The following is a 13,944-nucleotide window of genomic DNA, read 5'->3' as shown; positions in this document are numbered from 1 at the left end:
AGGTTGATGTACAGTATGTCCACACATAGAAAATACATCCATACATAAGCAGGCTGTATACAGCATTCCTTTTGAATCTCAAGAGATCATTTGTGTGTTTCTTTCCCCCATGCACTGAAGTTTCAGGCTGCTCTTTTCTTCTTGCAAACAGCTTTGCCCTTGTTTGTAATTCCTCAGTATGTGAAAGCCCAGCCAGCTCAGAGGACGATTTATCCAGCTGATTAGAGCAGCTTCTCTCTTCTCTCTTATTTAAATAACACACAGGCAGTGTGCATAGAGGGGCCAGAAAGGGTGAGTTCATAGCAGAACCACAACACTGAAGAACTTGGCAGCCTTCCAGACACAGGCAGACAAGTCTGACAGGGGAAAGATACATTGATTTATTACAGAGACTGTCATAGTAGAAAGTGCTGCAGTTAGCCAGAACACATTAGAATAGCTTTTGGAACATGTAGGATGATAAAAAACAGGATGCAATTTTTGTTACGGAGTCTCTTTAAGCTGCAGGGGGAGCGCACATGGGGACCCAGGTGAGGGGGTTCCTGCTGAGCTTAAGCTGGAGGTACAGCACACATGGGGGACCCAGTTGAGGGGGGGTCCAACCCCCCTCCCCTGTGCCCAATACCCCCTTCCTGCCCTCTACCCTCTTATGCGGCGTATGGTACGCCGCGGGTCGGCTAGTACATATTAAAACATTTCAGTCCCTAAGGTAACTATTTATTTATTTTTGTTTGTAAATGTTTTTATTATTTTATCTTTATTTTTTAAATGTTTGGGGGTAACTATTGGGGAGTGTGGGAGGTCAGAGGTTAATTAAAAATGTAAAATAAGGTCAACATAGGGCTTTTATTTAAAAAAATGTAGATGTGTGAGAGATAGCGAAGCCGCCGCCAGAGCGCACGTGGCGGCACATTTCGGACAGGGGCCTCCGCACTCCTGCCGGCAAGTGGTGTAGGGCAGGCGGCAGAGTCCGTGAGCTCGGCGGACTCCGTCGCACACGTGCTACCTGGGGGGTCGCCCGCTCTCTCGCCTGCGCGGAGGCGGCAGATCACGCGCGCACGCGCGAGGAGACAGGAACTTTATTGTTCCAGGAGAAGAGTCAGCTGACTAGGCCGGTCAGCTGACTCCTGCAGTGCTCTGGATTGGCTGGGGCTCTGGGGCGGCGCTGAGTAGCTCTCTGGCTACAAATAGGACTTGCTGGTCAGTAGCAAGTTGTCTGCTGTTGTGAATACCTCGGTGTAAACGCTCAGACCTTAGCTCAGTCCCTAGGTGTTGATATCAAGGACGTCACACCTCAGTTTAGGATTGTATTGCATATTTATCTGTGTCTTGACTTTGGCTATCCCTGACTACTCTCTCCTCTTCTCGATTTTGTACCTTTGCCTATCTGATTCTTAGTTGCCGACCCTGCCTGTTAACGGACTCTGAATCAGCCTTCTGTTCTTGTACTGCTGCCGTCTCTCTGTTGCCGAACCTTTGCCTGTCTGACCTTTCTTTTCCCCAGTGGAACGTCTCCCACTGGTGGGAAATCTCTGAGGCTTGCCTCTCCGAGACGCCTGCCCTAGCAGACGATTACTGCCAAGGGCCGAGATCCCAATGTTCGTCTGGGCCGAGGATCTCACACACGGGGTTCCCATTCAGAGGTAACCACACCTCTGAGGAATCACCGTGTGGTGGATATTTCCACAATCTTGTATATTGTACAGTTTTGATTGTCATTTTCTGCATACGGTATCCAGAGGTTAGTTGCACTTGCATTATTGGTGATTCTGCAGATCATCAATAATCAGGTGACATCTGCATTATTGGTGATACTGCAGATCACTAATAATCAGATTCTCTCTGCTTACTGACACCGATCATTACAAGATGTAATTTTACTATTTGGCCACAAGATGTCCTCACGGCTGAGTTCCTCATGCGTAGTATTACTACGCAAACAGGAAGCAATGCATGGTTGGTTTTTGTGAATGAAGGCGCCGTCTCTTGGACAGCTGCATTCATTCACACGGGGACTTTGATCAATGAGCGGGAACCAGGGCAGCCATCAGGGAGGGACAACTGACAATGCAGTGAGGGGCCCAGGGCTTCTGGGGGCCCTGGGCCCCCCCAAAGCGCTGGAAGGGCCGCATGTGCTGTGTGCGGGCCTGTGGCTCACTAACCAGAGAGTGACATCAGCACTTGAACGTGAGGAGCAGATGAGTGAGCCCGCTACAGCAGACTTTCTATACTGGGGCACCACCTATATCTGGCTACGGCTACCTATTCTGGGTCTGGAACCACCTATACCTAGCTACCTATACTGGAGCACCACCTATACTGGGCTACCTATACTGGAGCACCACCTATACCGGGCTACCTATACTGGGGCACCACCTATACTTGGCTATCTTTACTGAGGGCACCACCTATACCTGGCTACCTATACTGGGGCACCACCTATACCTGGCTACCTTTACTGAGGGCACCACCTAACCCTGGCTACCTATACTGAGGCACCACCTATACTTGGCTATCTTTACTGAGGGCACCACCTGTACCTGGCTACCTATACTGGGGCAACTATACCAGGCTACCTATACCGGGGCATCACCTATAGTTGAATACCTATACTGGGAGCACCTGTATCTTGCTGGCCTATACTGGGGCACCAGCTATACCAGGCTACTTATACTGGGGCATCTACACCAGGATACCTATACTGGGGCACCACCTATAGCTGGCTACTTATACTGGGGGAACCTATGCCTGGATACCTATACTGGGGGCACCTATACCTGACTAGGGCAAGGGGACGAGCTGAGACAGAAGGTGACAAGAGGTAACACAGGGAGATAAAAGAGGCACATGGGGAACAGAGGCGGACAAAAGAGGCACTAGGAGAAAAGGGATGAGATGGGAACATGAGGTCACACAGAGGGACACAAAAGAGGCACAAACTGAGGTGAGACAGAGGGGGACATAAGAGGCACAGGAAGAAAAGAGGGGGCCAAAAGAGAATGGATAAAGGATAAGAACAGACCTACAAGTCCCTGTCTCATTTGTTAAACGGGGACTACCTGTATTTTGCTAGTATTTGGCTCCATCCATAACATGCCATGGTCATGCCCACTTTGTGCCGCATCACGCTGTGCATGCCGCTTTCTTCAGTGTCGGAGCCATACACATTTGTGTACCACAGGTGCAAAGCCCAGGTCTAGAGAAATTAGTCTGTCTAATTAAGCCTTATCAACAAGTAAACAACAAGTGTAAATTAGGGCTGTCAGGTGTGCCACTCTGTGCCATAGTTTGGGCTAATATGTAAATACATGAAGTTAACCCTTCTGTGCTCCTAGTACACCAGAAAGTAAACACTGCAGGGTTTTTGTAAGATTTCTGTAAGTTGTAACAAATAACTGTTTTTCTTTAAAGTTATTATGCTGTTGCTTATCTCCTTAGAGCAGAGAGGAAGCTCTGAGTTTAGGTGATTTTCCCACGTCAATCACAGGAAAATCACTCCCGCAAAACTTTTAGATGTAAACGGGCCCTAAAGCTGTAAGGCCCAGTGCACACCAAAACCGCTAGCAGATCCGCAATACGCTAGCGGTTTTGGGAGCTGATTTCAGAGCGATTCTAGGTATGTTTAGAGAGTTTTTCTAAACATACCTAGCGGTTTTGCATGCGTTTTTGTGTAGCAGATTACACATATTGTTACAGTAAAAGCTGTTACTGAACAGCTACTGTAACAAAAATGCCTGGCAAACCGCTCTGAACTGCCGTTTTTCAGAGCGGTTTGCGTTTTTCCTATACTTTACATTGAGGACGAAACGCTTCCGAAAACCGCAAACGCGCAGCAGGAGGCGCGTTTGCGGCTTGGCAAAAACCGCAAACCACCGGTGTGCACCATCCCATTGCAATACATTAGACAAGCGTTTTTAGAGGCGGATGCAGCCGGCGGATCGCTCCAAAAACCGCTCGATGTGCACTGGGCCTTACTGAGCAGCTTCTGTAACAATAACGCCTGGAAAACAGCTCTGATCTAGCGTTTTTCAGAGCTGTTTTCCACTTTCCAATACTTTAACATTGTGGCAGAAACGCCTCAGAAATCTCAAAAATGCTGCAGCCTCTGAGTTTGCGTTTGTGGGAAAAACGACCTGCTCTGGTGTGCACCATCCCATTCACTTTCATAAGCCAAGCTGTTTTCCCCCTGCAAGCGTTTAAAAAACTCTCCAGAACCGCTCTGGTGTGCACCAGCCCATAGGCTTTTTCTTCCACTCCATCTTCACAGTTATGCATATCTGACACCTGTGACTGTTTGATCTCGTTATGGACTTTTTAGAGATTGGCAGTTTTAAATTGTGCAAATCATGATGCAAATCTAGCCCCCAAAACATAATATGTGGTGGCAAATCAACATTCAACATTGAGGACCTCAAGGCTTGTGTTTGCAAAATAAATAAAATAGGAAAGGAAGAAGAAAACAGTTAAAAAAGGATAGTTGAAAAATGGAAGTTGAAATTTGGCAGTTGGAAAAGGACAGTTGGAAATGGCAGTTGGAAAATGACAGTTTAAAAACAGTTGAAATTTGACAGTTAGAAAATGGCAGTTGGAAAATGACAGTTGGAAAATGGCAGTTAGAAAATAACAGTTGGAACATGACAGTTAAAAAAAGCATTTGGAAATTGGCAGTTGGGAAATGGCAGTTAAAATGTGACAGTTGGAAAGTGGCAGTTGGAAAGTGGCAGTTGGAAAGTGGCAGTTGGAAAATGACAGTTAATATTTGGCAGTTTGAGAATGACAGTTAAAAACAACAGTTGACATTTGGCAGTTGACATTTGGCAGTTGGAAAATGACAGTTGGAAAATGACAGTTGGAAAATGGCCAAATGCCATTTTCCAACTGTCATTTTCCAACTGCCATTTTTCAACAGTAATTTTTGAACTGTCAAATTTCAACTGCGATTTTTCAACTGCCAAATTTCAACTGTTTTTAAACTGCCATATTCTAACTGTCAAATGTAAACTGTTTAAAGGACCACTACTGTGAAAAAAGTGAGCTGTTACAGGATAATTGAAGTGAGAGGGATATGGAGGCTGCCATATTTATTTTTCCTTTTAAGCAATGCCAGTTACCTGGCTATCATGCTGATCCTCTGTCTCTAATACTTTTAGGCCCCGTTCACACTGCACGCGTTTCCAGCCGCGTTTTGGAAATGCGTGCAGGTGGCCGACACGCACGACATCAGACATTGCATAGAGTGCAATGTCTGATGTTCACACTGCATGCGTTCCGGACCTGTGCGGTCCGGGAACGCATGCTGCACGCATTTTTTGTAAAAACGCGTGGCTGTCCCATTCACTTTTCAGTGATGGGATCAGCCACGCAACGCACACAAACGCGGATGGCGTGCGTTCGCATGCGTTGCGTTCCGCATGCGTGGCCATCCGCGTTTGTGATGTGAACGGGGCTGATCAGGTGTTTCTGACATTATTGTTATAGTTTAAAAGAAAACAAATATGGCAGCCACCGTATTCTTCTCACATCAGTTGCCCTTTAAAGAAGACCTAAACGCAAGCACTGCAGTCAAAGAAAACAAATATAGTTGCTGAGAACGTGTGTGGTGTGTGTGTCTAGGGCAGGGCTTTTCAACCTGTTCACTAATTCTACCACTTTTATCACCTAAAAAGAACCACCAGTGTGCCTGCACAGTAGATTGGATGTGATTGGGCTTGGCTGCTGGAGCCTGAACAGAGAGCAGCTACATGCACACACACTAACAAGGAGAGCTTTGAGGCCTCCAGCGCTGGGGGAAACCTTTTTAGAATACAAAGGCTGGGGGAAACCTTTTTAGAATACAAAGGCCTCCCCCTCCCTGAGGTAGGTACCCCCCTCCCCCGGGCACTTTTTTCTTACAGGTACACTTTAAGAAAAGAGGGCATATGGGAGGGGAAAAGTAGGAGGCATTGGTGGGGAAAAAGACTACAATGAGATTGCTAGCCAACAGATTGTCAGTATTGTCAATTTGGAGGTAGATTGCCAATATAGGTAGCCTTAAAAGTTCCTTTAATCCCACCCCTGCTCAATTATAGGTAGCCTAGTTCCACCACCAGAGAGCTGAGACCTAGGCAATGACTCACCACAAAGTTTGTCTCACCACTTGCTCACTCCTTGCTGTGCTGCCCTGCGAGTTCAAATACAGGAAGTGATAAGTGATGCCACTTTCTGTATCTGCGCCATAACTGTGCACCGAGCAGCACAGCAAGGAGCAATTTAAATACTAAATAATAATAATAATATTTGGAGGTTGCACACTTTGAACAGTTATATGATATAGAGTAACATCACATTTTTACCATCTGTTTTAAACCTTTATTTTTTACAGTCTTCTTTAAATTCTTCAGGAATCGCCAAAGGTCCGCACCATCAAAAATTCATATTTCTATATTTATAACTCTTTTGTTAAAATGACATCCTCTGCAATGGCCGACTCTGCAATGATTTGAGGAAGAAGGGTCGAAAACGCCTGTGCGTTATCTTGCAAACCTGTTTTAATGGATGTCATTTAAACAAAAGAGTTATAAATAAAGAAATATGAATTTTTGATGGTGCGGACCTTTGGTGATTCCTGAAGATTCCCTGTGACTCTAGGGGTGGTCCCAGCACAGCTGACCCATTGCTGCAGCAACGCTGGTTAGCTACACTTCTTTAAAGAGACACTGAAGCGAAAAAAAACTCCATGATATAATGAATTGGTTGTGTACTATGAATAATTACTAGAAGATTAGCAAAAAAGAAAATATTCTCATATTTTTATTTTCAGGTATATAGTGTTTTTTTTTCTAACATTGCATCATTCTATAATATGTGCAGATTACACAACACTCAGCATTTAAAATGATTCTTTCAGAGCAGTCTGTGAACTAATGACCTCTCCTCTGGCAGAGAAAAATACATTTGTTCACTAACAGTTGAGATAATAAAAGTCAGAAGACAGCCCTCTCCACCACTTTGAAAGTCCTAGAGCTTAATAGCTTTTTTGCATAGAGATAACAACTGGAGTTTCCTAACTCTTTCTGTACTGGAAAGAATTAGACTGATGTATCTGATCTTAATGTTTTATTTCTTAGCTATACTACACATACAAATCATAATATCATAATTTTTTTTTTTGCTTGAGTGTCTCTTTAAATTCTTCAACATCTTTTCCTAATCCAACATTTGGTGCCAAAGGTTACTCTCAGCCACTTCTAATACACTTTCCTTGACATTTCTATCTAGAAAAGAGTTTAAGCTTTATTATATCCAAATCATGAGAGGTTTATGAAATCTTGTCAATACCGGCTGCCTGTGCTAAAGAGTCTACTGCGGAAAAGTTACAGATAAAAGTGTTAAAGCCTTGTTCACATCTAAAAACGCAAACACGAGCGTTTTGCGTTTTTGGGCATGTTTTTTTTCCACTGCACACTGCGTTTTTGTTAAAAGTGTTTTTTTAATAGTTTTTTCAGAGATTTTTTTTTCATTCACTTCCTGATGCAAGTCAGGAAGTGAACTCTTTGACCTGGAAAAGAATAAATACAATGTATTTATTCTGAAAAAATGCGAACGCAATCGCTGCACAAAGCAATTTTGTGAGCATTTTATGTTTTTCCTATACCTTCCATTATAGCAATAATGCCCCAAAAAATGGTACCGGCACAGCTTTGCGGAACGCAAAGCAGACAAAACGCGCTGATATGAACCTTTTCATAGAGATTCATTGCACAAGTGTTTTGTGGGCGATTTCAAAAACCACCTGCGCTTGAAATAAGGGCAAAAATGCCCTAGATGTGAACGAGCCCTTAAATATTACTCAATTTGTCAACAATTTTGCATACAGATCTTTTAGATGAATCCAAACAAAAGCTTTCATCAGCAAGGGGGTGGGGAGATAGAACCCTGTGCTTCAAAGAGTTTAGAGAAGTCACACATGCTATCTTCACACCTCCCCCTGGATAAATAAGGGCAGATAGGAACATAGCAGCTCCAACAGCTTTTGGTACCCAGGAGGAACTGCAGGGGAAAAAAAATCAGTCGACATTTGTTTAGTGAATAAAATGTTATATTGATGACATTAATGCAGACTTCTTACAAGAGGAAATAAAGCCTTACCTGTTTAGTAAGCTGCTCCTCACACAATCTGTACAGCACATAAAACTTCTGAGATAATGGCACGTTGTCAAGAAAGCCGCAACTTGCAAGTTTCACCCTCATTATAATCTGAATAAATACATTGAAAGCTGTTAAAATCTACTTGACAATATATCAACAAAATCAACAAAAATAAGAATGTTGCTATGCTGCAGTGATCGCCTCATGTTTATACTCTGTACAGCTCATCTGTAGCTGGCTGCAGTACAGTGATCTCTGTTAATGCTAGGTACACACACTAAATCAACCTCGGACAGCGCAGCCAATAGTAACCGACGAGAACCTAGGAGCCTCCTGATGTTGCCTAAAGAGTATGGGGGAACTATAGAAACGTCCGATGCCCGACCAACCCTTCCATCAACCAAAAGCCGTTCTTCCTCCGCCCTTTACACGTAGTAACAAACACATCTCCCATCAAGGGCACCTGCAGGCTAGCGATCCATACTGTTTCTATAAAGAAAGAAGAAGGGCTCGTCGCAAAGTGGGTGTGGTGAGTAGAACAATGTTCTCAGCCTGCGCTCAACTGTGACAACCCACCTGGCAGATTGCTGGCCCATGGGGAGGAGGGGGGGGGGGGGGGGGTCAGGGCAGCTGTACACACACTAAAATCTCTGTAGAGCCAGCCCTGACCAGACGCCTCAGCCGAGAACCATCTAGCGTGTGTACAAGGTTTTATTGGAAATGTCTATGTAGTGTAACTCTTCTGATGTATTGTAGGTTCCATTACCTGCCTGTCCGGGACCATCATGGAAACCGTCCTGAACTGCATCTTTAAGTTCTCTGGTAGTTCCTGTCGTCCAGCATAGCCAGGATTCTATAAAAATATATAGATACCCCTGTAACTGCAACATGTATTTAAAAAAAATTCCAGGTGGATTCACCTGCATCCAGCAACATGTGCCATTACAGTATATATACTGTAAATCTGGCCCGTGACTGGTATACAGAGGGCATGCAAATTAAAGCAAGAGATAATTTTGTGGAGAATTTTCTACTTAATTGAGAACCGTCAAAGATCTCCAGAGAGGACTGGTAGAAAAAGAAATGCCACATGGACATCCAGTATTCAACTATTGGAAGGCAAAACCAGAACAAGTGCAGAAAGGTTGTGAAAATTACCTTTAGGGCAATTGGGGGATGTCTTCTGACTGAATTTACTGATCCTTTGCGGTGGGAGTTAGAGAGGACTGGTGAATAAAATATAATTGAGTTAGGTATTCACCCAAGCATGGGATGGTACACATCAATGTTTCTTCCCAGTCTTCTTGATTCAGATCAATTCCCTCTGTTGTCAATTTAGAAACTACCATACCTTTATAGTGCAGTATGGATACAGAGGCGCAAAAACGATAAAAGAAGAGTTTATAACATGAGACAGAGCAGTTTCTAGGCTAAAATGCACCCAGGGCGAGAGTGTAAAATTGCCCCCGCGCGGAGCCAGGTATGAGTGTCTGCAGTATAGGTTAGCCAGGTCTAGTTGCATTCAGTATAGGTAGCCAGGCATAGGTGCCCCAGTATAGTTGCCCCCAGTATAGGTTAGCCAGGTAGGTGCCTCCAGTATAGGTAGCCGGTATAGTTGCCCACAGTATAGGTTAGATAGGCAGGTGCCCCTAGTATAGGTTAGATAGGTAGGTGCCCTCAGTACAGGTTAGCTAGGTGGGTGCCTCTAATAGGGAGCCAGAATAGTTGCCCCCAGCATAGGTTAGTTAGGTATGTGTCTCCAATATAGGTAGCCAGTATAGTTGCCACCAGTATAGGCTAGGTAGGTAGGTAGGTGCCCCCAATACAGGTTGGATAAGTAGGTGCCCCCAGTATAGGTTAGATAGGTTGCTGCCCCCAGTATAGGTTAGATAGGTTGCTGCCCCCAGTATAGGTTAGATTAGGTAGGTACCCCCCAGTATAGGTTAGATTAGGTAGCTGACCCCCAGTATAGGTTAGATTAGGTAGCTGACCCCCAGTATAGGTTAGATTAGGTAGCTGACCCCCAGTATAGGTTAGATTAGGTAGCTGACCCCCAGTATAGGTTAGATTAGGTAGCTGACCCCCAGTATAGGTTAGATTAGGTAGGTGCCACTGCCCTCCAGTATAGGTTAGATTAGGTAGCTGACCCCCAGTATAGGTTCGATTAGGTAGATGACCCCCAGTATAGGTTAGATTAGGTAGGTGCCACTGCCCCCCAGTATAGGTTAGATTAGGTAGCTGCCCCTCCCCCAGTATAGATTAGATAAGTAGCTGCCCCGGTAGGTAGGTAACCCCCTCTTCCATAATGGAGGGGGGAGCCAGCCGCGGGGAGGGCAGCCCGACCTCTCCCTCCCTTCCTCTCCGGGGCCGCCTCCGTGCCCCCCCCCCCCCTCCGAGGCAGAGTAATTGTATCAGGAAGCGCTAGTCACAACTCACCTCCCTGCGTTCCACTCACCGCTCACTAGCCACTGAAGGACTCCTCTCTGCCTAGCCGCTGCGCTGATATACACGCTGCTTCCAGCTAAACAGGAAGCAGCGTGTGTATCAGCGCAGCGGCTAGGCAGAGAGGAGTCCTCCAGCGGCTAGTGAGCGGTGAGTGGAACGCAGGGAGGTAAGTTGTGACTAGTGCTTCCTGATACAATTACTCTGCCTCGGAGGGGGGAGCATGGAGGGCGGCCCCGGAGAGGAAGGGAGGGAGAGGTCGGGCTGCCCTCCGCGCGCCTGGCTCCCCCCTCCATTACTGCGCCCCCCTTGCCAATAGCGCTCAGGGCGCCCGCACGGGTCGCACGGCCCTAGAAACGGCCGTGACATGAGGAGGCAGTGGTGGACTTACCTCACCAAGCAGACACAAAAATTGCCAATGTGTTTGTCAAATACAACAAGTTTATTTACATACTCCAGGTTACAGTGCAACACATTTCGCAGGTTTGATCCCGCTTCATCAGGCAATAACAATGGAGCAATAGCATATGTGGTCAGTAGAAGAGCCAGGCACCTCTGTCTATTATACTGTGTAATGTGACGTCACCCTCCAATTCCTGTTCCCTTTACGGCAGTTTATCATTCAGCCTCAGACACTTAGGGAATTCTGAAGGCATTCAGTAACCTTTTGGATTGATTGGTGAGTCCACGCACAATACAATTTCATTTGTACGTACAATCAATACAATCTGCAATCTCCTATAAAGATCAGGTAACTGCCACCAATTCCCATTTGCATGCAAATATGCAAATCTAGCTCTAGCTAGTCCTGTAGGGAAAAGGGTTATTTCAACAACCTTTCAAGAGATAGCAAAATATAACAATATCAATAAAAACAGTTGGTAACATCCTCTCAGAGAAGCAAGACTTTTTGCAGAGATATTCAGAACAAGCACTTAGACAAATGATTTTTAAACGTTTAACTTATAATAAAATAATGCAAAAAGATAAGTACGGAAAATGTTAAAAAAGTATCTAACGATGAACCGATTGATATAGTAAAATAATAGGAATAAAAGTGAAAAAGATAGCTGGATACAGTCAGAGCAGACTTGTACAATTATTGTTTCCTTTGGAATTGTAAGTCCAAACAGAAGTTTGAAAGTTCTGCAATAAAAACTGAAATCCTTGATGGTATATGGGAGGATTCTTGACAGCTTTTGTGTCCACATATTTAACTGTCTATTTGCTAGGGGTGGATCTTGTAAGGAGAGATGATTGCCCACCTCTAGCAACATGGCCTCAAGCTGAGTCCAGCCCCTTGAATTAGGAAGGGAGTTTTGGCATTTACTCAGATTGTGCCATAACTCTATGGATATTCGCATATAATACCCAACATTTTATTCTCTGTCATAATGTGCTGAAATCATGGGTACCAATTGTGCCTGTTTTACCAGCTTCCCTGTCTAGGGGATTGATATCTTAGGCTGTGGACCAGCTAGAAGAATCAATTACCTCTACAAAGGTGTACCACGTGAACCGTGACTGGCTGCGGACATGTTGTTCCTAAATAATCCTCAAATTATGACACAATATAGAATTATATATATATATATATATATCAGAGTTGAATCAGAGAACAACAGCTCTGTGTTCCTGTGGACATGACATGGTAAAAGTCTCTTTGACATTTATGGCTTCATTAGGGTTGCCAGGTCGGCTGATGGAGAAAACCGGACAGGGGGTGGAGTTAGGGGCGGAGTCAGAAGCGCACTTTTATGTAGAGTGGGGCTAAGCAATGGGCTTTTTTTAAAAAAAATTTATAGTATTTATATCGCACTGACATCTTCTGCAGCACATTACAGAGTACATAGCCATGTCACTAACTGTCCTCACCAGTAGTACTGGTCCAGTGCACATAAGAGACAGTTTTTCACCAGTAACTGCACATAAGAGACAGCTTTTCCCCAGTAAATGCACAAGAGACAGCTTTTCACCAGTAAATGCACATAATAAGACACAGCTTTTCACCAGTAAATGCACATAATAAGAGACAGCTTTTCACCAGTAAATGCACAAAAGAGACAGCTTTTCACCAGTAAATGCACAAAAGAGACAGCTTTTCACCACTAAATGCACATAATGACAAACAGCCAGTGTTCCCAGTATATGTAGCCAGGGATATATGTGCCCAGTATATGTAGCCAGGGGGTATATATGTCCCAGTATATGTAGGCAGGGGTGTAAATGTCCCAGTATACGTAGGCAGGGGTATATATGTCCCAGTATATGTAGCCAGGGGGTATATGTGCCAAGAATAGGTAGCCAGGGGCTATATGTGCCCAGAATAGGTAGCCAGGGGCTATATGTGCCCAGAATAGGTAGCCAGGGGCTATATGTGCCCGGAATAGGTAGCCAGGGGCTATATGTGCCCGGAATAGGTAGCCAGGGGGTATATGTGCCCGCAATAGGTAGCCAGGGGGTATATGTGCCCGGAATAGGTAGCCAGGGGGTATATGTGCCCGGAATAGGTAGCCAGGGGGTATATGTGCCCGGAATAGGTAGCCAGGGGCTATATGTGCCCAGAATAGGTAGCCAGGGGCTATATGTGCCCAGAATAGGTAGCCAGGGGGTATATGTGCCCAGAATAGGTAGCCAGGGGCTATATGTGCCCAGAATAGGTAGCCAGGGGCGGGGGGAAGGGGGGCAATCTCCCCCCCCTTCTTCCCTCACCTTAGGGTGCTGTCTCTCTCCCCCGCTGTCTCCTCCAATATTGATGTGCAGGCTGGCGGGTGGCTGCGGGCGGAACTTACCTCTGTGTCGCAGGCGCCGGAAGTTCGGGTCCCGCAGCCGCTGAGTTTCGACTCAAAAAAGATCCGGATCAAAGATCCGAATCATTCATGAGCCGGACAACACTATTCAGACTGATAGTGTTGTCCGGCTCATGAATGAGATTCTCAGCGGCTGCGGGACCCGAACTTCCGGCGCTGGAGCGACACAGAGGTAAGTTCCGCCTGCAGCCACTCGCCAGCCCTGCACATCATATTGGAGGAGACAGCGGGGGAGAGAGAGCACCCTAAGGTGAGGGAAGGGGGGGGAGATTGCCCCCCTTCTCCACCGCTGCTCCCAGCTCTCTCTCTGCTGTGCTGTTCTCCTCCTGCGCTGCGGAGGGGCTCTAAAACCGGACAACTTAATTGTCCGGTTTAGCATGTTTTTTTACACTGGACACAGCGCACAAAAACCGGACTGTCCGGTGTAAAACCGGACACCTGGCAACCCTAGGCTTCATGACTGTCCTGCTTCTTGACTAACTATTAACCACTTAACGACCGCCTAACGCCGATAGGCGTCGGCAGGTCGAAGTGGTGTTTCCATGGAGCGGCCGTTTCATGTCAG

General features: G+C 45.6%; 1 protein-coding gene across 4 annotated transcripts in view; it reads right to left on the bottom strand.

Moving 5' to 3' along the window:
- DNAH8 (dynein axonemal heavy chain 8) overlaps nucleotides 1-13,944 on the bottom strand; it is a 491,368-nt gene that overhangs the window by 200,789 nt on the left and 276,635 nt on the right. For all 4 annotated transcript variants that reach the window (XM_068232705.1, XM_068232706.1, XM_068232709.1 and 1 more), the window contains 2 exons: nucleotides 8,894-8,980; nucleotides 8,128-8,235 (listed from right to left, as the gene is read on the bottom strand). In XM_068232705.1, coding sequence (XP_068088806.1) covers nucleotides 8,128-8,235; nucleotides 8,894-8,980 — 195 coding nt within the window. The remainder of the gene's footprint in view (nucleotides 1-8,127; nucleotides 8,236-8,893; nucleotides 8,981-13,944) is intronic.

Source organism: Hyperolius riggenbachi, chromosome 4 (assembly GCF_040937935.1).
Source record: "Hyperolius riggenbachi isolate aHypRig1 chromosome 4, aHypRig1.pri, whole genome shotgun sequence".
NCBI classification, from domain to species: Eukaryota; Metazoa; Chordata; class Amphibia; order Anura; family Hyperoliidae; genus Hyperolius; species Hyperolius riggenbachi.
This window is presented reverse-complemented; position numbering and strand designations above follow the sequence as displayed.